The 18,085-nt window shown below is 51.9% G+C and overlaps 2 protein-coding genes across 30 annotated transcripts in view; one reads left to right on the top strand and one right to left on the bottom strand.

Annotated features, from left to right (window-relative positions):
• PRRC2A (proline rich coiled-coil 2A) overlaps positions 1–10,452 on the top strand; it is a 44,979-nt gene extending 34,527 nt beyond the window's left edge. Inside the window, exons 21-32 of the mRNA XM_083424536.1 lie at positions 123–377; positions 2,471–2,662; positions 2,762–2,839; positions 3,867–4,029; positions 4,125–4,177; positions 4,310–4,398; positions 6,347–6,605; positions 8,078–8,176; positions 8,357–8,581; positions 8,676–8,764; positions 9,467–9,560; positions 9,700–10,452. Coding sequence (XP_083280662.1) covers positions 123–377; positions 2,471–2,662; positions 2,762–2,839; positions 3,867–4,029; positions 4,125–4,177; positions 4,310–4,398; positions 6,347–6,605; positions 8,078–8,176; positions 8,357–8,581; positions 8,676–8,764; positions 9,467–9,560; positions 9,700–9,837 — 1,734 coding nt within the window. The 3' untranslated portion in view covers positions 9,838–10,452. The remainder of the gene's footprint in view (positions 1–122; positions 378–2,470; positions 2,663–2,761; positions 2,840–3,866; positions 4,030–4,124; positions 4,178–4,309; positions 4,399–6,346; positions 6,606–8,077; positions 8,177–8,356; positions 8,582–8,675; positions 8,765–9,466; positions 9,561–9,699) is intronic.
• A 2,768-nt stretch (positions 10,453–13,220) lies between these two features.
• The window catches only part of BAG6 (BAG cochaperone 6), a 30,948-nt gene continuing 26,083 nt past the window's right edge, over positions 13,221–18,085 (bottom strand). For all 29 annotated transcript variants that reach the window (XM_083424713.1, XM_083424720.1, XM_083424717.1 and 26 more), the window contains 6 exons: positions 17,439–17,585; positions 16,702–16,761; positions 15,916–16,059; positions 15,692–15,799; positions 13,691–13,837; positions 13,221–13,554 (listed from right to left, as the gene is read on the bottom strand). In XM_083424713.1, the coding sequence (XP_083280839.1) occupies positions 13,456–13,554; positions 13,691–13,837; positions 15,692–15,799; positions 15,916–16,059; positions 16,702–16,761; positions 17,439–17,585 (705 nt within the window). In that variant the 3' untranslated portion in view covers positions 13,221–13,455. The remainder of the gene's footprint in view (positions 13,555–13,690; positions 13,838–15,691; positions 15,800–15,915; positions 16,060–16,701; positions 16,762–17,438; positions 17,586–18,085) is intronic.

Below are 18,085 nucleotides of genomic sequence, written 5' to 3'. Positions count from 1 at the left end.
GATTGGGAGCCGCCCAGAGTGGCTGGGGAAACTCAGCCGGATGGGCGGGCTATAAATAATAAATTATTATTATTTTCTGTCCCCTAACCCTGTTTGCTGGCTCTGCTTTGCCCCTTGCCCAGATGAGCCTGTCTGACAGCGGGGTGGACCTCAGCAGCGACTCACAGGTCTCCTCGGCCACCTGCAGCCAGCGCAGCTCTCCCGACGGGGGTCTGAAGGCCACACCAGATGCTGGGGCCAAGCGCAGCGGAGCCATCGGCAAAAGTACCGAGGATGCAGCCGCCACCGCTGCAGCCGGACCGGAAGGAGCAGAGCCAAAAGAGCAGAGGAGGCGGCCCCCGCCAGCCAGAGACTCCAGTCTGCTGAAGGACAAGAAGGTACACAAGTAACTCTGGGGTGTCGCCACATCTTCAGTCAGCACTGATAAGAACGCATGCAGCGGCATTGGTTTCCTTAATGCAGCGATGGCCACACTCGCCCCTCCAGATGTTTTTGGGACTACAACTCCCATCATCCCTAGCTAACAGAACCAGTGGTCAGGGATGGTGGGAGTTGTAGTCCCAAAACATCTGGAGGGCCGAGTTTGGCCACCACTGCCTTAATGGTTTCCTTTACTGGATTAGTTCCACCCTACCCTGTTTTAGAATAGAATAGAATAGAATAGAATAGAATAGAATAGAATAGAATAGAATAGAATAGAATAGAATCATAGAGTTGGAAGAGACCACAAGGGCCATCGAGTCCAACCCCCTGCCAAGCAGGAAACACCATCAGAGCACTCCTGACATATGGTTGTCAAGCCTCTGCTTAAAGACCTCCAAAGAGGAGACTCCACCACACTCCTTGGCAGCAAATTCCACTGTCGAACAGCTCTTACTGTCAGGAAGTTCTTCCTAATGTTTAGGTGGAATCTTCTTTCTTGTTTTACTGAAACAGCTCTCCCAAAGGTTTCCGGTGTGGGTGTGTTGCACTGACTGACATGTCCTCTTTTGGCTCCTCCGCTGCCCTTCCCATGAATGCCACCTCTTGACACAGTTAATTCTGCCATCCTGATTGGGCTTCTGAAATCGCCTCTTCTCCTGGCTCAGCCACATCATTTTTCTTTTGAGCTCTACTTGTCATTTTTGCTCCAGTTAGGACTTGGTCCTCTGCCTCGGTTCAGTACTACAAATGGGGATCTGTGAGAACTGCAAGGCTGAGGATTCCCACCTTCCAAAGATCCTTTTAGCAGCAAAGAAAGCATCGCCCCTTTACAGCCACAACAGCTGCAGCCTGCCCCACTTTTCCAGCACAGCTTCCCCTGCCCTGCTAGAAAGGAGTCCACATGTTGGTGTTTTCTAGGAATCTTATTGTGGGGTGCATTGGTAGCTAACACGGACCGTGCATCTCAAGTTCTTCTTGGGATTTTTCAGGCAACTTCTCTTTCTGAAAGTATACTTAGGAGGGGTAGCATAATTGAAGGGCTTGCAGGTCTCTGCGCTTAAAATTTTATCCAAGCAAAATTAGCCCAGGCTCTTCACCAGATTGAATTCTATCACATACATAAATTATTTTCACATTTTCTCCTAATCTTGGGGAACTGGCAACAATCCAGGCAGGGAATGTAAGCTTCCACCCCCCGAAAATCCTGCACTGATTTTGAAAATAGTACCAGGCGTAATTCTCCCTGGATAGCTCAGTTGGTTACACCGTGGTGCTGATAACGCCAAGGTTGCAGGTTCAATCCCTGTATGGACCAGCTGCATATTCCTGCATTGCAGGGGGTTGGACTAGATGATCCTCAGGGTCCCTTCCAACTCTACAGTGCTATGTGCAATGATTCCCCCCTTACATACCTTCATGCCTGTCTTTGCACTCATAAATATGTGTTGTTGTTTTTATAAATGCTTTCACTTCAGCTGCAAGCATCAGTTGGTGCTAAATAAATGTGAAGTAACGGCCGCAGCGTAGGGACGCGGGTGGCACTGTGGGTTAAAGCCTCAGCGCCTAGGACTTGTCGATCGAAAGGTCAGCGGTTCGAATCCCCGCGGCAGGGTGCGCTCCCGTTGTTCGGTCCCAGCGCCTGCCAACCTAGCAGTTCGAAAGCACCTCCGGGTGCAAGTAGATAAATAGCGACCGCTTACCAGCGGGAAGGTAAACGGCGTTTCCGTGTGCTGCGCTGGCTCGCCAGATGCAGCTTGTCACGCTGGCCACGTGACTCGGAAGTGTCTGCGGACAGCGCTGAGTCCCGGCCTCTAGAGTGAGATGAGCGCACAACCCTAGAGTCTGTCAAGACTGGCCCGTACAGGCAGGGGTACCTTTACCTTTAACGGCCACAGCACTTCCTCTCAATGCCTCCCCCCCCCCCAACCCCAACCCCCATCTGGAAAGTGAGCCTGGATACTGCCTTCTGGCTAAACTGTTTGAGACCATGGGGGTGGCAAAGGGCCTATGAGTTTCACCACCCCTCCTCCTCCTCCTCCTGCGACAGGTGAGCAGCTCCCCTGAGCCGCTGCCCCGGGACCACCCTCCCCCTGGTGCTATTGGCACAGAGCGTTCCCAGCGAGTGGAGAAAGCAAAGGACAACAGCGCAGAGGGCCTGGGTGCGATGACGTCCGAGCCAAACCCCCAGCTCGAGTCCCCCGGGGCCTGCCCCCCCATCCAGTTCAGCGCTAGCGACAAGGTAAGTGCCAAGACGCATGTGCTTTGCAGTCCCTTCTCGTCGGGGTCCCAGGCTCAGATTCCAACCCCCTCCCCCCCCCCTGGTTTTCGCCCCCTTCAGGATGCTGACCTTCGCTTCATGGTGAACGAAGGACCGAAGCCAGACAAAGAAGAGCTGCACCAGGGACTTGCCGAGGGGGTAAGTGGGGAAGATGTGCCAGCGCTGATTTGGGGCTCCCTCTTCTCTCCCCCCCCCCCCTTGAGTTCAGCTTGGAGGGCTTGGCTTTGCTAGCTGGGCAGTGGGTGACCTTGCATTCCAGCTGTGGGGCCTGTTGTAGTTTCTGCATCTCTCTTGGATCAAGATGCAAAATCTGGATTAAACTGGCTTCTCTTTTGAAAGGCCAGTCTCGGCCAGATTCCTGGATGAGAGCAGGGACATCTCTCTCCCCCCTCGCTGTTGCTGCCCATCAGTCCACTCCATATTACTAATACTCCCCTCCCCTCCCCCTAACCTTTATAAAGATCTGAGGAATGAGATCATTACCCCACCTTTACTTACCATCCCAGGCTGCCCATCTGCGGCCACGTTGTTCTTTCTTTTATCAGATCAAAGTGATCAGAACAACAGCAAAGGTTGCTAGGTTTATCGAGGGTGCAGTGAGATTAAGGGCCACTATCTGAACGATAATCTTGGTCATTTGACTGCCCTTTTAACCTATTGTTGTCTTTTTAAATTGTATATATTGCTTGTTTTATGTTGCTATGGCCGTCGGCTAACGCGAATAAAGTTTATCTATCTATTATCCCCTCACCCTAAGGTGTCGGGGCGGGTTACAGCATGCACCTTTTTAAACCACGTATTCCACGGAAGATAAAATCAGAAAAGATACTGATGTACAAGTGATATTGGGGCTTGATTTCTGCAACCTGTTGTGCGTGGGATTGCCCTTAGCAGTTCCCCCCAAAACGTCTGCAGGTTAAAAATGCAGCTGTTAGGCCTGGGTGATACGGAATATATTTTGCCGGATTTACTGTCATTTCAGTTTGCTTCTGCGGTGCCTTGGGTTAAACTGTTGATATGATTTCTCTATTAGTATATTTTTTGCACACGGCAAGGTAGAGTTTAAATCTGTAAGAGGGAAATAAACATTTGGTCCGTTTAGAAAGGAAGCCTAGAGCTTGGTTGCCTCCAATGACTCCCCTGCCTCCTCTCTCTCTCTCTGCAGCTGACCTCGGCCCCCAGGGAGTGGGAGCTGCTTCCGCCGGCACCTCCCAGCCACCGAGCTTCCCCCGAGGCGCCTCCTGGTCGCGGCTGCGAGGCCCGGCCGTTCCCCGTAGCCCCAGCATCTTGCCTGCACAGCCTCCCAGCAGACACTTCCGTGTTCTCAGGTATAGAGGGGCATTTGGAACGGAAAGGGGAGATTGCTCACGTTATGGGGCTCCCAGCCAGAGCAGTGGTTGACTGTGCTTCTTCCTCCCAGCAGGTGAGAGGGGCCAGGGTCAGCGGCTGTACCCGGAGCTGTTTTACGGGAACCAGGTACCTATCTTGGCAGATTGGGCAGAGGAGGAATGCCCCGTGTGTTGCTCTGGGGCCTCTGGCCCAGCTCAGGAGGAATGGTTTTGGCTCTCCCACCTCCTCTGAAAGGTTCTTTGCGTCTTCTTTCTGCAGGTCCAAACTGCCCAGCTGGAGTCCCAGCTTCACGGCGCGAGTGGGGGCAGCAGCTACCGGCCGAGCACCCCTTCTCTGCACACCTACAGGTAAGGGCAGGGGGCATATGGGGCTCTGAGCTCCCCTTGTGGCAGCGCTGATGATATTATTATTATTATTATTATTATTATTATTATTATTATTTATTAATAATAATAATTTTACAGTGGTGCCCCGCAAGACGAATTCCTCGCAAGACGGAAAACCCGCTAGACGAAAGGGTTTTCCGTTTTTCAATGCGCTTCGCAAGACGAATTTCTCTATGGGCTTGCTTCGCAAGACGAAAATGTCTTGCGATTCTTGAGCGATTTTTTTTCGCTCCCCATCCCCTTTTTCTAAGGCACTAAGCTGCTGATAGCCTTTTAGCAGCTAATCCGCTAATCCCTTAAGCCGCTAATCCGCTAATGGGCTTGCTTCGCAAGACGAAAAAACGGCTAGACGAAGAGACTCACAGAACGGATTCTTTTTGTCTTGCAAGGCACCACTGTATTTATTTATACCCTGCCCATCTGACTGAGTTTACCCAGCCACTCTGGGCGGCTCCCAATCGAGTGTTAAAAACAATACAGCATTAAATATTAAAAACTTCCCTAAACAGGGCTGTCTTTTAAAGATAAGATAGCTGCTTATTTCCTTCAGATCTGAAGGGAGGGCGTTCCACAAGGCGGGCCCACTGCCGAGAAGGCCCTCTGCCTGGTTCCCTGTAACCTCACTTCTCGCAATGAGGGAACCGCCAGAAGGCCCTCGGCACTGGACCTCAGTGTCCGGGCAGAACGATGGGAGTGGAGACACTCCTTCAGGTATACTGGGCCGAGGCCGTTTAGGGCTTTAAAGGTCAACACCAGCACTTTGAAATGTGCTCGGAAACCGACTGGGAGCCAATGTAGGTCTTTCAGGACCAGTGTTATGCGGTCTTGGCGGCTGCTCCCAGTCACCAGTCTAGCTGCCGCATTCTGGATTAGTTGTAGTTTCCGGGTCCCCTTCAAAGGTAGCCCCACGTAGAGTGCATTGCAGTAGTCTAAGCGGGAGATAACTAGAGCATGCACCACTCTGGCGAGACAGTGCACAGGCAGGGAGACACCTCCGAGCCTCCTCAGCATGGCATGCATTCCCACCCTGTCTTTTGTGACACGCACTTTGAGTCTGTTCCACAAAAGCAATACTGTACCCATCTTCATGCAGGCCACCACATGGAACATGGAGCAAGCTTGTTATCTGCTGCTTCAGGGGGTGGGTCCCGAACCAGCAGATTAACATTACAGGAAAGGGAGATTCCGACTAAACATCAGGAAGAACTTTTTGGCAGTAGGAGTTGTTTGACAGTGGAACAGACTGCCACAAGAGGTGGACCCTCCTTCCTTGGAGGTTTTTAAGCAGAGGTTGGATGGCCGTCTGCAGGGATTCTTTAGTCATGTATAAACTAGTTGAGATTCCCGCATTGCAGTTGGAGTCCCTTCCAACTCTACAATTCTATGGTAAGACTGGCGGCAGCTCAGGTAGCAGGCAGGAAAGGTCGTTGCAGGTCGCAGTATGTGCACTAGGCCAGCTGGGTGACACCAAATCGGGCGGCTTCAGAGGTTCATCAGCCCAACTTCTTCCTCCTTGGGAAGGTGGTGGACTTAGGAGCTAGTGTGGTGTAGTGGTTAAGAGTTGTAATCTGGTGAACCGGGTTCGCTTCCCCGATCCTCCACATGCAGCTGCTGGGTGACCTTGGGCCAGTCACACTTCTCTGAAGTCTCTCAGCCCCACTCACCTCACAGAGTGTTTGTTGTGGGGGAGGAAGGGAAAGGAGAATGTGAGCCGCTTTGAGACTCCTTCGGGTAGTGATAAAGCGGGATATCAAATCCAAACTCCTCCTCCTCTTCTTCTTCCTCCTTTGTTGGAGGTTTTTAAGCAGAGATTGGGCGGCCACCTGTCAATTATTCTTCAGCGATCCTTGCATTGCAGGGGTTGGACTTCCATCTCTAATTCTGACCTGTGGCTTTCTTCCTTCACTAGGTCCCAGCACCTGTACCTCCAGCCCAGCCCAGCTCCCACTTCTCCTGCTCAGACGGCCGGGGGCGCTGTCTTGCCCAGCTCCGCCTTGCTTTCGGGGGTGGCCCTCAAGGGGCAGTACGTGGAGATATCGGCCCTGCAGGCGGCGGAGCTTCCCAAGCTGCCAGCCACAGGCCTGCTGTACCAGGCTCCCCCTCCTTCCTTCATCTACAGCTCAGCCTTCTGCAGCAGCCAGCTGGCTCCAGAGCAAGCCCTGCTTCAGGTATTAGGCGTTGTGGTGGGCGAATTAACTGGAGGGCAGGCCTTCTGGGAATTGGGGGTGCAGAGGGAACCCGGATTTCTGGAGGCAGGTTGGAGAGGAAGAGTTTATGACGTGGCACAAATGGGTGGGAGCTGGGAGAGAGAGCAGGGCAATGGGGAATTCAGGGAGGGGCGGTCACATTTGAGGAAGCCAGGAGCTCTCCCCTCATGCTGTGTCTATAATAGTGGGCAGCTTGGGACGCGGGTGGCGCTGTGGGTTAAACCACAGAGCCTAGGGCTTGCCGATCGGAAGGTTGGCGGTTTGAATCCCTGTGTCGGGGTGACCTCCCGTTGCTCGGTCCCTGCTCCTGCCAACCTAGCAGTTTGAAAACACGTCAAAGTGCAAGTAGATAAATAGGTACCGCTCCGGCGGGAATGTAAATGGCGTTTCCGTGCACTGCTCTGGTTCGCCAGAAGCGGCTTAGTCATGCTGGTCACATGACCCGGAATCTGTACGCCGGCTCCCTCGGCCAATAAAGCAAGATGAGCGCCGCAACCCCAGAGTCGTCTGCGACTGGGCCTAATGGTCAGGGCTCCCTTTACCTTACTCTTCATAGGCAAGTAGCTTTGTGCCTAGGAGCCAAGCTTTCTTTTCAGTTGGCTCGCTCTGCAGCTCCAGAGCCACAGATGTGAGGAGTGTTGCCAGTTACTGAGGATCGTGGACCGCAAGATTCTAAATACCAGTTGCTGCGGATCACAAACAGGAGAACGTTCCTGCCCTTGGGTCCTGTGTCACGGACTGGTTGGATGCAGAGGATTGGTGGGAAGCCCCAGCTGGGGGACCCCCAAAGGAAGAAGGCTCAGAGCTCGGGGAGTGGTGGTGGGACAACAATGAGTGGTCGGAGGGAGAAGGCTGGGAAGAGGAGTGTTGAAGAGGTCACAGGGAGCAGAGAGAATTGTTGGCACAGAGAGGTCCAGAACCCAGAGCAGGAGAGGCAGAGAGGTGTCAGACTGGTGAAGCCAGGAGGATCTTCCCCTAATTCTACAACAGACCCGTTGGTCTCCCAGAATCAGAAGGGGTATGAAGAGGGAGGAGCAGAGGCAGATGTGTCGACGTAGTCTCAGATTGCTTGGGAAGGACCCAGGGAAAGACGACACTTGGGGAGCTGTGGGAAGGCAAGGACCTGTCGTCTCCATAACTGCCTCCTAGGAGCAAGACTTATTGAAGAGAGTTGCTGTGCTCACGGGCCTGGCACTCCTCAGCAGATCCTGTTCTTCTGATAAAAATCACTTGTGTGATTTGCTGCCAGCCAGCCTCTGACACCCTGCTTGTCGGTTTTGTAGAGCCATTGGCTTTATGGTGGACCTTGGAACTGATACAGGAGGGCTCCAATGTCGAGCTTGCATTCAGGAACCTTTGATGCGATCAAAGTGGGCCTCCTCCTCTGGTCCTGTGTTGGGAGTTGCCATCATCGTGTCCCTTCTCCCTTGCAGGTGCGCCAAGAACTTGCATCCCCCTCCGAGTTCTACCCAGCCGCCCTGGGGCAAGGCAGCCAGAGCAACTTCCTGACTGCTCCTGGCCCTGGCCAGCAGGTGAGCGAAGCGCCATCTCTTTCAGTCTAGCTCCTGGGACAAAACTGCCCCAGGATTGTAATGCAGCCCCTGTCTGTCTCTCTCTCTCTCTCTCTCTCTCTCTCTCTCTCTCTCTCCCTCTCCCTCTCCCTCTCCCTCTCCCTCTCCCTCTCCCTCTCCCTCTCCTCTGTCCTGCCCCAGGTCCTGTTGCCCGTGGTGGAGCCACCCCAGCTGCCTCCCGTGGTGAACTTTGGCTCCTTGCAGCAAGCGCCACCCTCTGCCCCTGCCCCTCCGCAGCCGCCGCCTCCCCCCATGCCCTTGGTGTCCGTGGCCACCCAGGCTCTGCGGGCGCCCGGGCAGCTAGCCGGGCGCCTCGTCTCTCCAGCCGTGCGAGCCTTTCCTCACGGCGGAGTGGGCCGTAGCGAGGTAAGGAAGAGGGCTGGTGGGCTGGACTCTGATCCGTGGGAAAGGCCTCCCCACCCGCTGGTTCTGATGTAGGATTTCTTTTTCCGCCCGCCAGCTCCACGCTCTGGAAATGAAGCCGCTACAAGATTACAGGAAACTCAATGGCCTGGGGTCTCCAGGGGCCCGGCCCCCCTCTGGGGGCAGGTGAGTGTTCTGTGGGGGGGGGGGGCGGAGCTTTGGAGACAGAGGAAATGTCCTGGAAACAGACTAAGGCAGGGTTCAGCAAACTTTTTCAGCAGGGGGCCGGTCCACTGTCCCTCAGACCTTGGGGGCTGGACTATATTTGTGAAGAAAAAATGAACAAATTCCTATGCCCCACAAATAACCCAGAGGTGCATTTTAAATAAAAGGACACATTCTACTCATGTAAAAACACTAGGCAGGGCCCACAAATAACCCAGAGATGCTTTTTAAATAAAAGGACACATCCTACTCATGTAAAAACACACTGATTCTCGGACCGTCCGCAGGCCAGATTGAGAAGGCGATTGGGCTGGATCCGGCCCCCGGGCCTTAGTTTGCCTACCCATGCTGTAAGGTCTCCAGTTATCAAGACTGCCCCCCCCCCCATGCTGCCTGGGGGTGCTGGCGCCCAGTTAATATGTAGCAGACTCATAAAAGGACGACGACTGGACCCATCTCGCATTTTGTGGAGTGGACCCACATTGCCTTGAGTCAGCCAGGAAGCATAGAAAGGCCTTTCCCTAAAGCATCTCCCTGTTACTGGTGCCTTCTCTTTGCAAGTTCTCAGAAGTATCGTTTCCGTTAAAAGTAGTAAGTGTCGGAGAGAGAAGTGAAATGGCCCCTTTGGCTGCCTCGTCACGGGGACTTTTTCTCTCCCCTCAGGCCTTTCTCTGGAGGCTTTGGTGCCAGGCTGAAGTCCCCTGGTTCTGCCTACGGTGGTATCTTCCGTGCCCAGCGCTTTGAGGTCTACCAGCAGGTGAGGCCGCCGTACGGGACTTGGTGGGATCGGGATTGAGAAACGGAGCCCGCTTTTTAAGGCAATTATTTGGGTGGGGGTTTCAGGAACGCAGCCACCTTCCTCCTCTCATCGGCTGTGTGTGTGTTCTGCTCCCCAGTCGGACGTCCTGCGCTGGAATCCCCGCTCTTGGGAGCGAGCCGCTCCACCGCGTGACGGCACGCCAGCACGCCGCCTTGAGCCAGACGTGCGCTCCCACACTGACAAGCAAGACCCCAGTCTCTCCGGCCACCACTAGCCCAGGATGCTGAACCCTCCCCTTTTCGGTTCTGTTAACTTCCTCCCCCCTCTCCTCCCCAAGATCGCGGGAGGGCTGTTTGCAGGGGTTTGTTCCTCTCCCCCCCCCCCCTTTGGTGTATCCTGAATACGGGGCGTCTCCTTAAACTCCTTTTCCGTTTGTATGGGGGGGGGTGACACTGGAATTTGCCCCTTGGAGTAGGGGTGTTAGACACTTAGTGGGTGCTCAGAGTGTAATTTGGGAGGGGGGCAAGGATCAGGATTTTGGGAGGCTCCCTGCTGAATGTATTTTTGCTTATTTCCTTTGGTTTCACCTGAGTTTATTTTTCTGGTAGGGGGCTCTGTTGCCCTTTGATCTGAGGGGGGGAGCAGCTCTGAGGTTTGGAGTGTAAATATATATAAATATGAACGTGTCGGGGGGGTCTCTCCTCTTCCCTCTTCTATTTATGGGGGCGGGGGGAGGTGAGACTGGGAGCCTGTCTCCTCTCCTATTTGCTCCCCCGAGTTTGAAATAGGAAGCATTGAGTTTTTAAAAAGGTGGTCGAGCTGGTTTGTTTAATAAATAAAACCAAAAAAGTTGTTTAAAAAAACCAATAAAATTAAAAGTCAGACTGTGGGTTTTTTGGATTGTCATCTTACCTGCCGACTTCCTCAGCGTGCGAAAACTTTTCACTCCATGGGAAATGAAGCCTGGTCAGGGGAAAGAATTAGTTCTCTGTATCATGGGGGTTTTAGAAATTACAGGTGCCCGGGACGGTGCTTTGTGAAAAATACTGTCTTGGCAAAGCGCTGGTAGTGACTGCTTCCATATTATCAGAGGCACGAAAGGTTATATAGAAACTGCTTACCACCCCTTGTAGGCAGCTCTGCTTCTTGAGCGCTTCCATTCTCCCAATCCCTACTGGTGGCGGGGGGGGGGGGGGGAGAATCAAAATTGCAACACACAAGCCTTCAAAACCATTCTCTAGAAAGTTTGCACATTAGGCTGGCCTGCCTCCATTTCTGTAGTGCTTAAAATAAAGGTCTACTTAGTTGTGCTGCTAGGAAAAGGTAACTTCCAAGGACGGTTATTTCCCATCACCCACACACCTAGCCTTTAAAAAAAAAGCATTGTGTTGTGTACCTTCCTGATAAACGCATGCTTTGCAGTGATTCTTATACCCTGGATTAAATCAGTTGTGCAGCAGCTATTCTTGCTGGAATGTGGATGGTGGCTCTAAAGCAGACTTGGCCCGCCAGATGTTTTGGGACTACAACTCCCATGATCCCTAGCTAACAGGAGCAGTGGTCAGGTATGATGGGAGTTGTAGTCCCAAAACACCTGGAGGGTCAAGTTTGCCTATGCCTGCTCTAAAGTATTAAGGCTATCAGTGGGTACCAGTCCGGGTGGCTAAAGTGCCCCTCTGCCAGGACAACCAAATGCCTCATTACCAGCCACTAGAGAAGAGCAGCACACCTGGGCTCTTCAGAGGCTCCTATAAGAACCTCCAGGCAATGAGCATGCCTCTACAACAGAGCGAGGGAAGAACAGGAGCAGCTGGACTGAATGTCAAAGGATCTGTTGCAGGCACATTCTCCAGCCACGCCTACAAAAGGAAGACAGTTCCATTGGTTCACGGGCAATAAGTGACCGATTGACAGGTGGCCTATATTGGTTGGCGGAATCAGCTGTGCTGGGCAACAACATTTGACACTTAATAAGCATTTAATATATTCCCGAAGAGAAGGAAGCTGCAGGGATGTCAGTTGAAGAAAATCTAGTCTTGTGGCCAGTTTTTCACGTTGTGGCATCAGTTTGCTACTTGCTTTTTTAAAAAGAGGTCTTTATAAAAAAATGGCAGCCTTCTTGTGCAGATTTTCCCCAATACAAAAATGTGTGTAAGTACGTTTCCCTTTTTCTGTGCTATTTTTCACATATACCACTTTTATCCATACTTTCCCCTCATACACACGTTATCTGCTTGGAGGCAGCTTTTCTTTAAAAATCTCTTAACTGAACCAGATGGGCTTATTCCAGCACGTTCTTCTTAAGTTCTTACAAGTTTTCTTCCGTTCCTCATTGCCACATTTAGACCACACACAAGACTGAGGCACAAAAACAAGTTCAACATACAGTGGTACCTCGGGTTACATACGCTTCAGGTTATAGACTCCGCTTCAGGTTATAGACATGGTGGCTCAGTAGGGATGCGAACCCTGATCTTTCCTACTGCAGTCCAACACAGTAACCGCTATACCCTGCTGCCTTAGTCATGAAGTGTTCAAACCACACCCTTGTTAGCCCTACAAGTTTTTATCTTTCACCTGAATCAGTGTTAAGGTGTAAAAGCTTTTCCGTATCATAACCAATCTGACAAATTCACTCAGGAATATTTATATTCCACCTAAAAAGAACTTCATTTTTATTTTTATTTACTGAGGGAGGGTAGCACTGGGCCATACGGCACAGAAAGAAGAAAGGACAATTGTATGGTCTCCTACATGGGAGAATGCAAAGGGACTCGCATACAAGTCTTATCAATTTGTGAACCTTGCAAACTGCCATAGGTGATAGTTACAAGGAAGCGTCTATTTGGGAATAGTGTAAAGCGATTCCCTTTCTATGTTTTTTTTTTAAAAAAGGAAAGCATGTAAATATATACACACAATATACATACAGAATCATAGAATAGAATCATAGAGTTGGAAGAGACCACAAGGGCCATTGAGTCCAACCCCCTGCCAAGCAGGAAACACCATCAGACCACTCCTGACATATGGTTGTCAAGCCTCTGCTTAAAGACCTCCAAAGAAGGAGACTCCACCACACTCCTTGGCAGCAAATTCCACTATCGAACAGCTCTAACTGTCAGGAAGTTCTTCCTAATGTTTAGGTGGAATCTTCTTTCTTGTAGTTTGGATCCATTGCTCCGTGTCCGCTTCTCTGGAGCAGCAGAAAACAACCTTTCTCCCTCCTCTATGTGACATCCTTTTATATATTTGAACATGGCTATCATATCACCCCTTAACCTCCTCTTCTCCAGGCTAAACATGCCCAGCTCCCTTAGCCGTTCCTCATAAGGCATCGTTTCCAGGCCTTTGACCATTTTGGTTGCCCTCCTCTGGACATATGAGATGTAAGGTTTGGTTGTTAAGAACAAAATAGTGTTTTTTTAAAAAAACCTCTTTAGTTAATTTTACTTGTATATTATTAACACGGCTGTTGAAGCGATATCAATGGTAAAGATTTAAATCGGCCTTTTCCTTGGCGACTTAAATTGCCGGTTTTGATCAATTCATTCTGTAATGCAAGATTGATGCACTTGGCTGCAGTCGCCGGGCCGCGAAGCAACTCAATACCCCACCAGCCAAAAGAGCACTTTGAAAACACACAAGGACCACCAGTCCCTGGACAAGTGGCTTTATTGACTGATTCAGCAGCAACTTGAGGACTCCGCTGGGGGAGAAAGGTCACAGCAACCAGAAGACGGGGTTGGGAAGGGGGGACGTAAGTTGGGAAGGAACTTAAATATTTGGCCTGAGAAGGGAGTGGCTGTCTGCATCGTGCACAAAAAAGGACAAAGAGGTGAGCCCCAGAGAGGGGGCCTCTCTGTCCAGGAGGGTTTGGGGGCAGTGACCATTACAAGTCCTCGGCCACAAAGGCTTGCTGGGCGTTGGGGAACCTCTGCGGGGTGAAGCTGGGATCAGCTTGCAGCCGCTTCTGCAGATCAGATTTCAGCTGAAAGAGAGAAGGAAAAGGAGAGTGAGGGGCAGGAGTCCGGCTGCCCCAAATCACCTGGACAGGTGCCATACAGCCCCGATTGGGGTATAAAAGCAAAAACTAAGGCCCCACCAACAGACCCCCCCGTCCTCACCTGCTGTCGGTAGCCCTCCTGCAGCGCTGGCTCTGCCAGGTCTCTGCTCAGGCTCTCGGCGCTCGTCAGAGGTTTCACGCCTGCTACTTTGGCCGCTTTGTTGACTGCCTCGGACAGAAGGAGCTGGGGACCATCCCCCTGCATAGTCTTCCAAGAGAGGGAAGAGACAGGGTTAGGGTTCCGCACTTGCGATAAGGTGCTGGAGCGGCAGGTAAGCCGGAGCGGAACCTGTCTGCGCTATGCGATCAGCCAAAAAGCACAGCGGAGATTCACACACAGACTTCCTTCAGCAGTGGATCAACCCTGCTACACACACCCAAAGCATTAGGGGAATTTCCCACAAGGCAACCCTCCCCAGCTCTGAAGCAAGGATGAAGGAAAGCTCACATGACTAGAGGCCAGAGCCAATAAGAGCCCTGCGTCTAGTTGTAAACATCCAAGTCTGGGATGTGCTGAAATTATGGAAGCAAGCATTAGCCGTTGCTCAAAGCTGGGGTTTGAGAAAACCGACTTCCAAAACTTTTGCTTTTTTTCATTTGTCATGTCTACTAGTAGAGGAAGCGAGGATTTTGCATCCTTATTAGTGATACCATTTCCTTTCCATCATTTATTTACTTCTTGAATTTCTTTACTGCCCTTCCTCTGAGGATCACAGGGCAACGTGAAAACCACAGAAAAATACATAACACAGTAACATCATGAAAGAAGAAGTTAGAATTCCCAAGGGAAGGGATGTTGGGTGGGCATCACAAAGGGGAGAAGACTAAAAGGGAAAGAAGTGAGTTTCTCAAAACAAAAACCCAGAACATCTGCAATGAACTGGGGACATGTCATGTCTCCCAAACCAGAAGGAGCTCAAGTCAGATTTAAATCTGCCTCCACTCTACACTTCCCATTGGTGAAAATTGTCCACCAGAGTCGGAGCGAAAAATAAATATTTGTTTCCCCCCAGAAAATTCCCCACCCACAAAGCAAGGCGCCTCCGTATCCCATCAAAACAAAAGAGGTTTAAAAACACTCAAGGCAAATCTAAAAAAATGTAGTATAAACACCGACAACTGGGAAACACTGGCCTGCGAGCGCTCCAGTTGGAGAACAGCCTTTACCAAAGGTGTCATTGGCTTTGAAGACACTCAAACACAGGACAAAAGGGAAAAACGTGCTAAAAGGAAGGCACGCTTGGCAAATCCACACCGTGATCAACTCCCGCCCGGAAACCAATGTCCCCACTGTGGAAGGACGTGTGGATCCAGAATTGGCCTCCACAGTCACTTACAGACTCACTGTGAAGACTTTATTAGTAGAAGACATGTTAGAATTCCTGCTCCATGATTGCAGTCATGGGATTGTTGTTTTTCACATGACGGTGTATGTTTTTACTCCACAAGGTGGGAAGTGACGGAGACAGGATGTTTGTGTTACTATGTTCCCTGAAGTAGGACTATTGTCCTTTGTTCTTTCTCTTTGCTGTCTGATGCTAGAGAGAGAGGGAGCCATGTTGCAGTGCTCCAAGTGTGTTTATATGTAAATAAAGTAGATTAGCCAAAATGCTGAGTTGCTGAGGTCCGTCACGCAAGCTGCAAAGACTCTGCGGATCCCTAAGTGTGCCGGTGTCTGTTGGCATCGGTCGCTGTGATGTTCGGGCAGAAGAAAGCTTTTGAAGCTCCCAAACAATGGACCAGGAGGGAGAGAACATGCCAGTCGGGCATGTGTCTCTGCCAGGGTCCTAGTCGAGTGAAGGACAAGACAATCATACGCTGCTACGAGTGATTGCCAAAGAAGAAGAAGATCCCATCAAGGGAAATAGAACTTGGACTTGCAGAGTTGGAAGGGACCCCGAGGACCATCCAGTTCAGCCCTCTCCAATGCAGGAAGTGCTGCTTTAAGGGGTTGGCCACGCGAGGAGAACCCGCTGTTTAAGAGAGGCCGGGCCGCCTTTGTCGTTTCCGTGGGGCAACCCGAGCGAAGCGAATCCTCCCTGGGGCAGAAGGGCCCTCTCACCTTGCGCCGCTTGGCCGGCATACCGCTCAGGTAGGCGTCGCTGAGGGGGGGCTGCTGCTTCAGCTTGCGCTGGCTCTGGATGTCCTCCCGGATGATGGGCACCCACTCCTTGCGGACGAGGAGGAGGGAAGAGGAAAGCATTGGGGGACCCGTTAGCAACTCCAGAGAGTTCTTTCTCCCCGCCCTCCCCCGGTCGCCGCCCGCTTCCGCCCCAGACCACTCACAGGGGGCACGGCAGCTGCCCAGGGCTCTGCGTCGGGGGCGGGCGGCTCCCCTTGCTGCGGCTCCTCGTGCTCCGGCTCCCCGTGCTGCTGGGGCATGGCCTCCTCGGCTGTTGTGGCTGGGGCCGGGGATGCGGCACTGTCTCGCTGCGAGGAAAGGGAGGAGAGAATAGGAGCGGGGCCCAAGCAGGTTGCGTCTGACAGGCACATATCTGTTGTGTTTCAGGCAGAAAAGTGGGCAGCACTGGTTGGGGGCAGCTTCAGAATCAATAATCAAGTTTTCCCCCATATACTAGCAAGTGGCGAAGGGACAAGCCTTTGGTTCAGACACACATGCTGAGCCTAAGAAGGTTGGGGGCGAGGAGGCAGCCTCAGTCCTTCCACCTGCTATATGGGAACACTCCTCATCTATCTCTCAGGGTTCTTACAAGGATCACTGGCAGCAGCGCATGCTAAAGGCTTTGTATATTAAGTTATTTATATGCCGCCCCTCCAACTGGTTTTCCCCAGCCACTCTAGGCAGCAGCAAAAAGTAAAGGCACAATAAAAAACCAACTATTAAGAACTTCCCTGTAACAGGACTGCCTTCAGATGTCTTCTAAAAGTCTCCTGGAGGGCGTTCCACAGGGCAGGTGCCACCACCGAGAAGGCCCTCTGCCTGGCTCCCTGTAACCTCACTTCTCGCAGTGAGGGAACCGCCAGAAGACCCTGGGAACCATACCCTCTCCCAGCTCCACAGCACCCTGACACATTCAAAGAAGCCTGGGGCTCCTGGCTCCCACTCCGTACCTGCAGGGTTTCGGAAGGCTGCTCTGCAGCCTGAAGCTCCATTGGCTCTTCTGGTACAGGCTGAGAGGATGGGAGAAGAGAGAGAGTGCATTCAGAGGCCTTGGTGGCGATACCCAGCACCCACAATAGAGTCACAGTCTCCCCCCACACCTCCCCTCTGATCTCCCAACAAACAAGTCCCACCAGGATGTGGTCCACAAAACTATCTGATCTGGCTCCTGGTGGCCCTACCAAATCTTAGCCAAAGGAAAAATGAAGAAGGCGAGAGAGACTGCAGACAGCACCCCGCAACTGCTCTCTCCTTGGGTTTTGCATGGAATGTCTCGGATGTGCACTGGCCCCGGTGGAGTACAGGGTCAGATTTAAGGTGCTGGTTTTAAAGCCCTATGCGGCGTAGAACCCTCGTACCTATGGGACCGACTCTCCTGGTATGCCCCACGGAGGACCTTAAGGTCCACAAATAGCAACACTTTGGAGGTTCCAAGCCGCAAGGTGGTTAGATTGGTCTCAACTAGGGCCAGGGCCTTTTCAGTACTGGCCCCGCCTTGGTGGAATGCTCTGTCACAAGAGACTAGGGCCCTGTGGGACTTGACATCTTTCCGCAGGGTCTGCAAGACGGAGCTGTTCCACCTGGCCTTGGTTTGGACTCAGTCTGACCCTTATGTTTCCCTCCCCTTATGGCTTTGATTTATGGGCTACGATTAAAATGCTTCTCTATCCAGTTTCAGAAGTCTTACCTGTGGGGGGTCGCCCATCCTGCGGACATACTGTAGTATTTGATCCTCTGTGACGGGCATGTGCTCCAGGATGACCTGCAGCCGCATGCTCATCATGGTGGTGAGCCAGCTCACCAAGGAGGGGTTCATGTCTGCCGACATCCGCCTCTGCCGCCCAGGCGGGCCAAGAAAGAGAAAGAGACACAAGGCCGTCAGGACCGCAAACTCCCATTCCAAGCCAGCAGCCCTCAGTGAACGAGGCGGCATCCTCCGATTCATTGATGCAATCTCAAAGTTAGCCGGGGCAACAAGTCCTTTGGGACAAGTTAAGTGAGCTGGCGATATACAACTCACAAATTTAACTGTTTCAATGAAAAGAGTCCTTAGGGCTGAAGAAAGTGGGAGACCAGCTGAGATCTTCCATTTGTTTTCCTAAGGTACTTCATGACCAACAAAACTCGGATGCAGTGGTACCTCGGATTACAAACTTAATTTGTTCCAGAGATCTGTTCTTAACCTCAGGTGCGCTTATCGCTAATGGGGCCTCCTGCTGCCGCCACACGATTTCTGTTCTCATCCTGGGGCAAAGTTCCTAACCCAAGGTACTACTTCTGGGTTAGCAGAGTTTGTAACCCGAAGTGTTTGTAACCCGAGGTACCACTGTACTG

The sequence above is a fragment of the Podarcis tiliguerta genome (assembly GCF_965153285.1).
Source record: "Podarcis tiliguerta genome assembly, chromosome: 2".
Classification (NCBI taxonomy): Eukaryota; Metazoa; Chordata; class Lepidosauria; order Squamata; family Lacertidae; genus Podarcis; species Podarcis tiliguerta.
The sequence above is the reverse complement of the archived record's forward strand: the minus strand, read 5'-3'. Positions and strand labels throughout refer to the sequence as shown.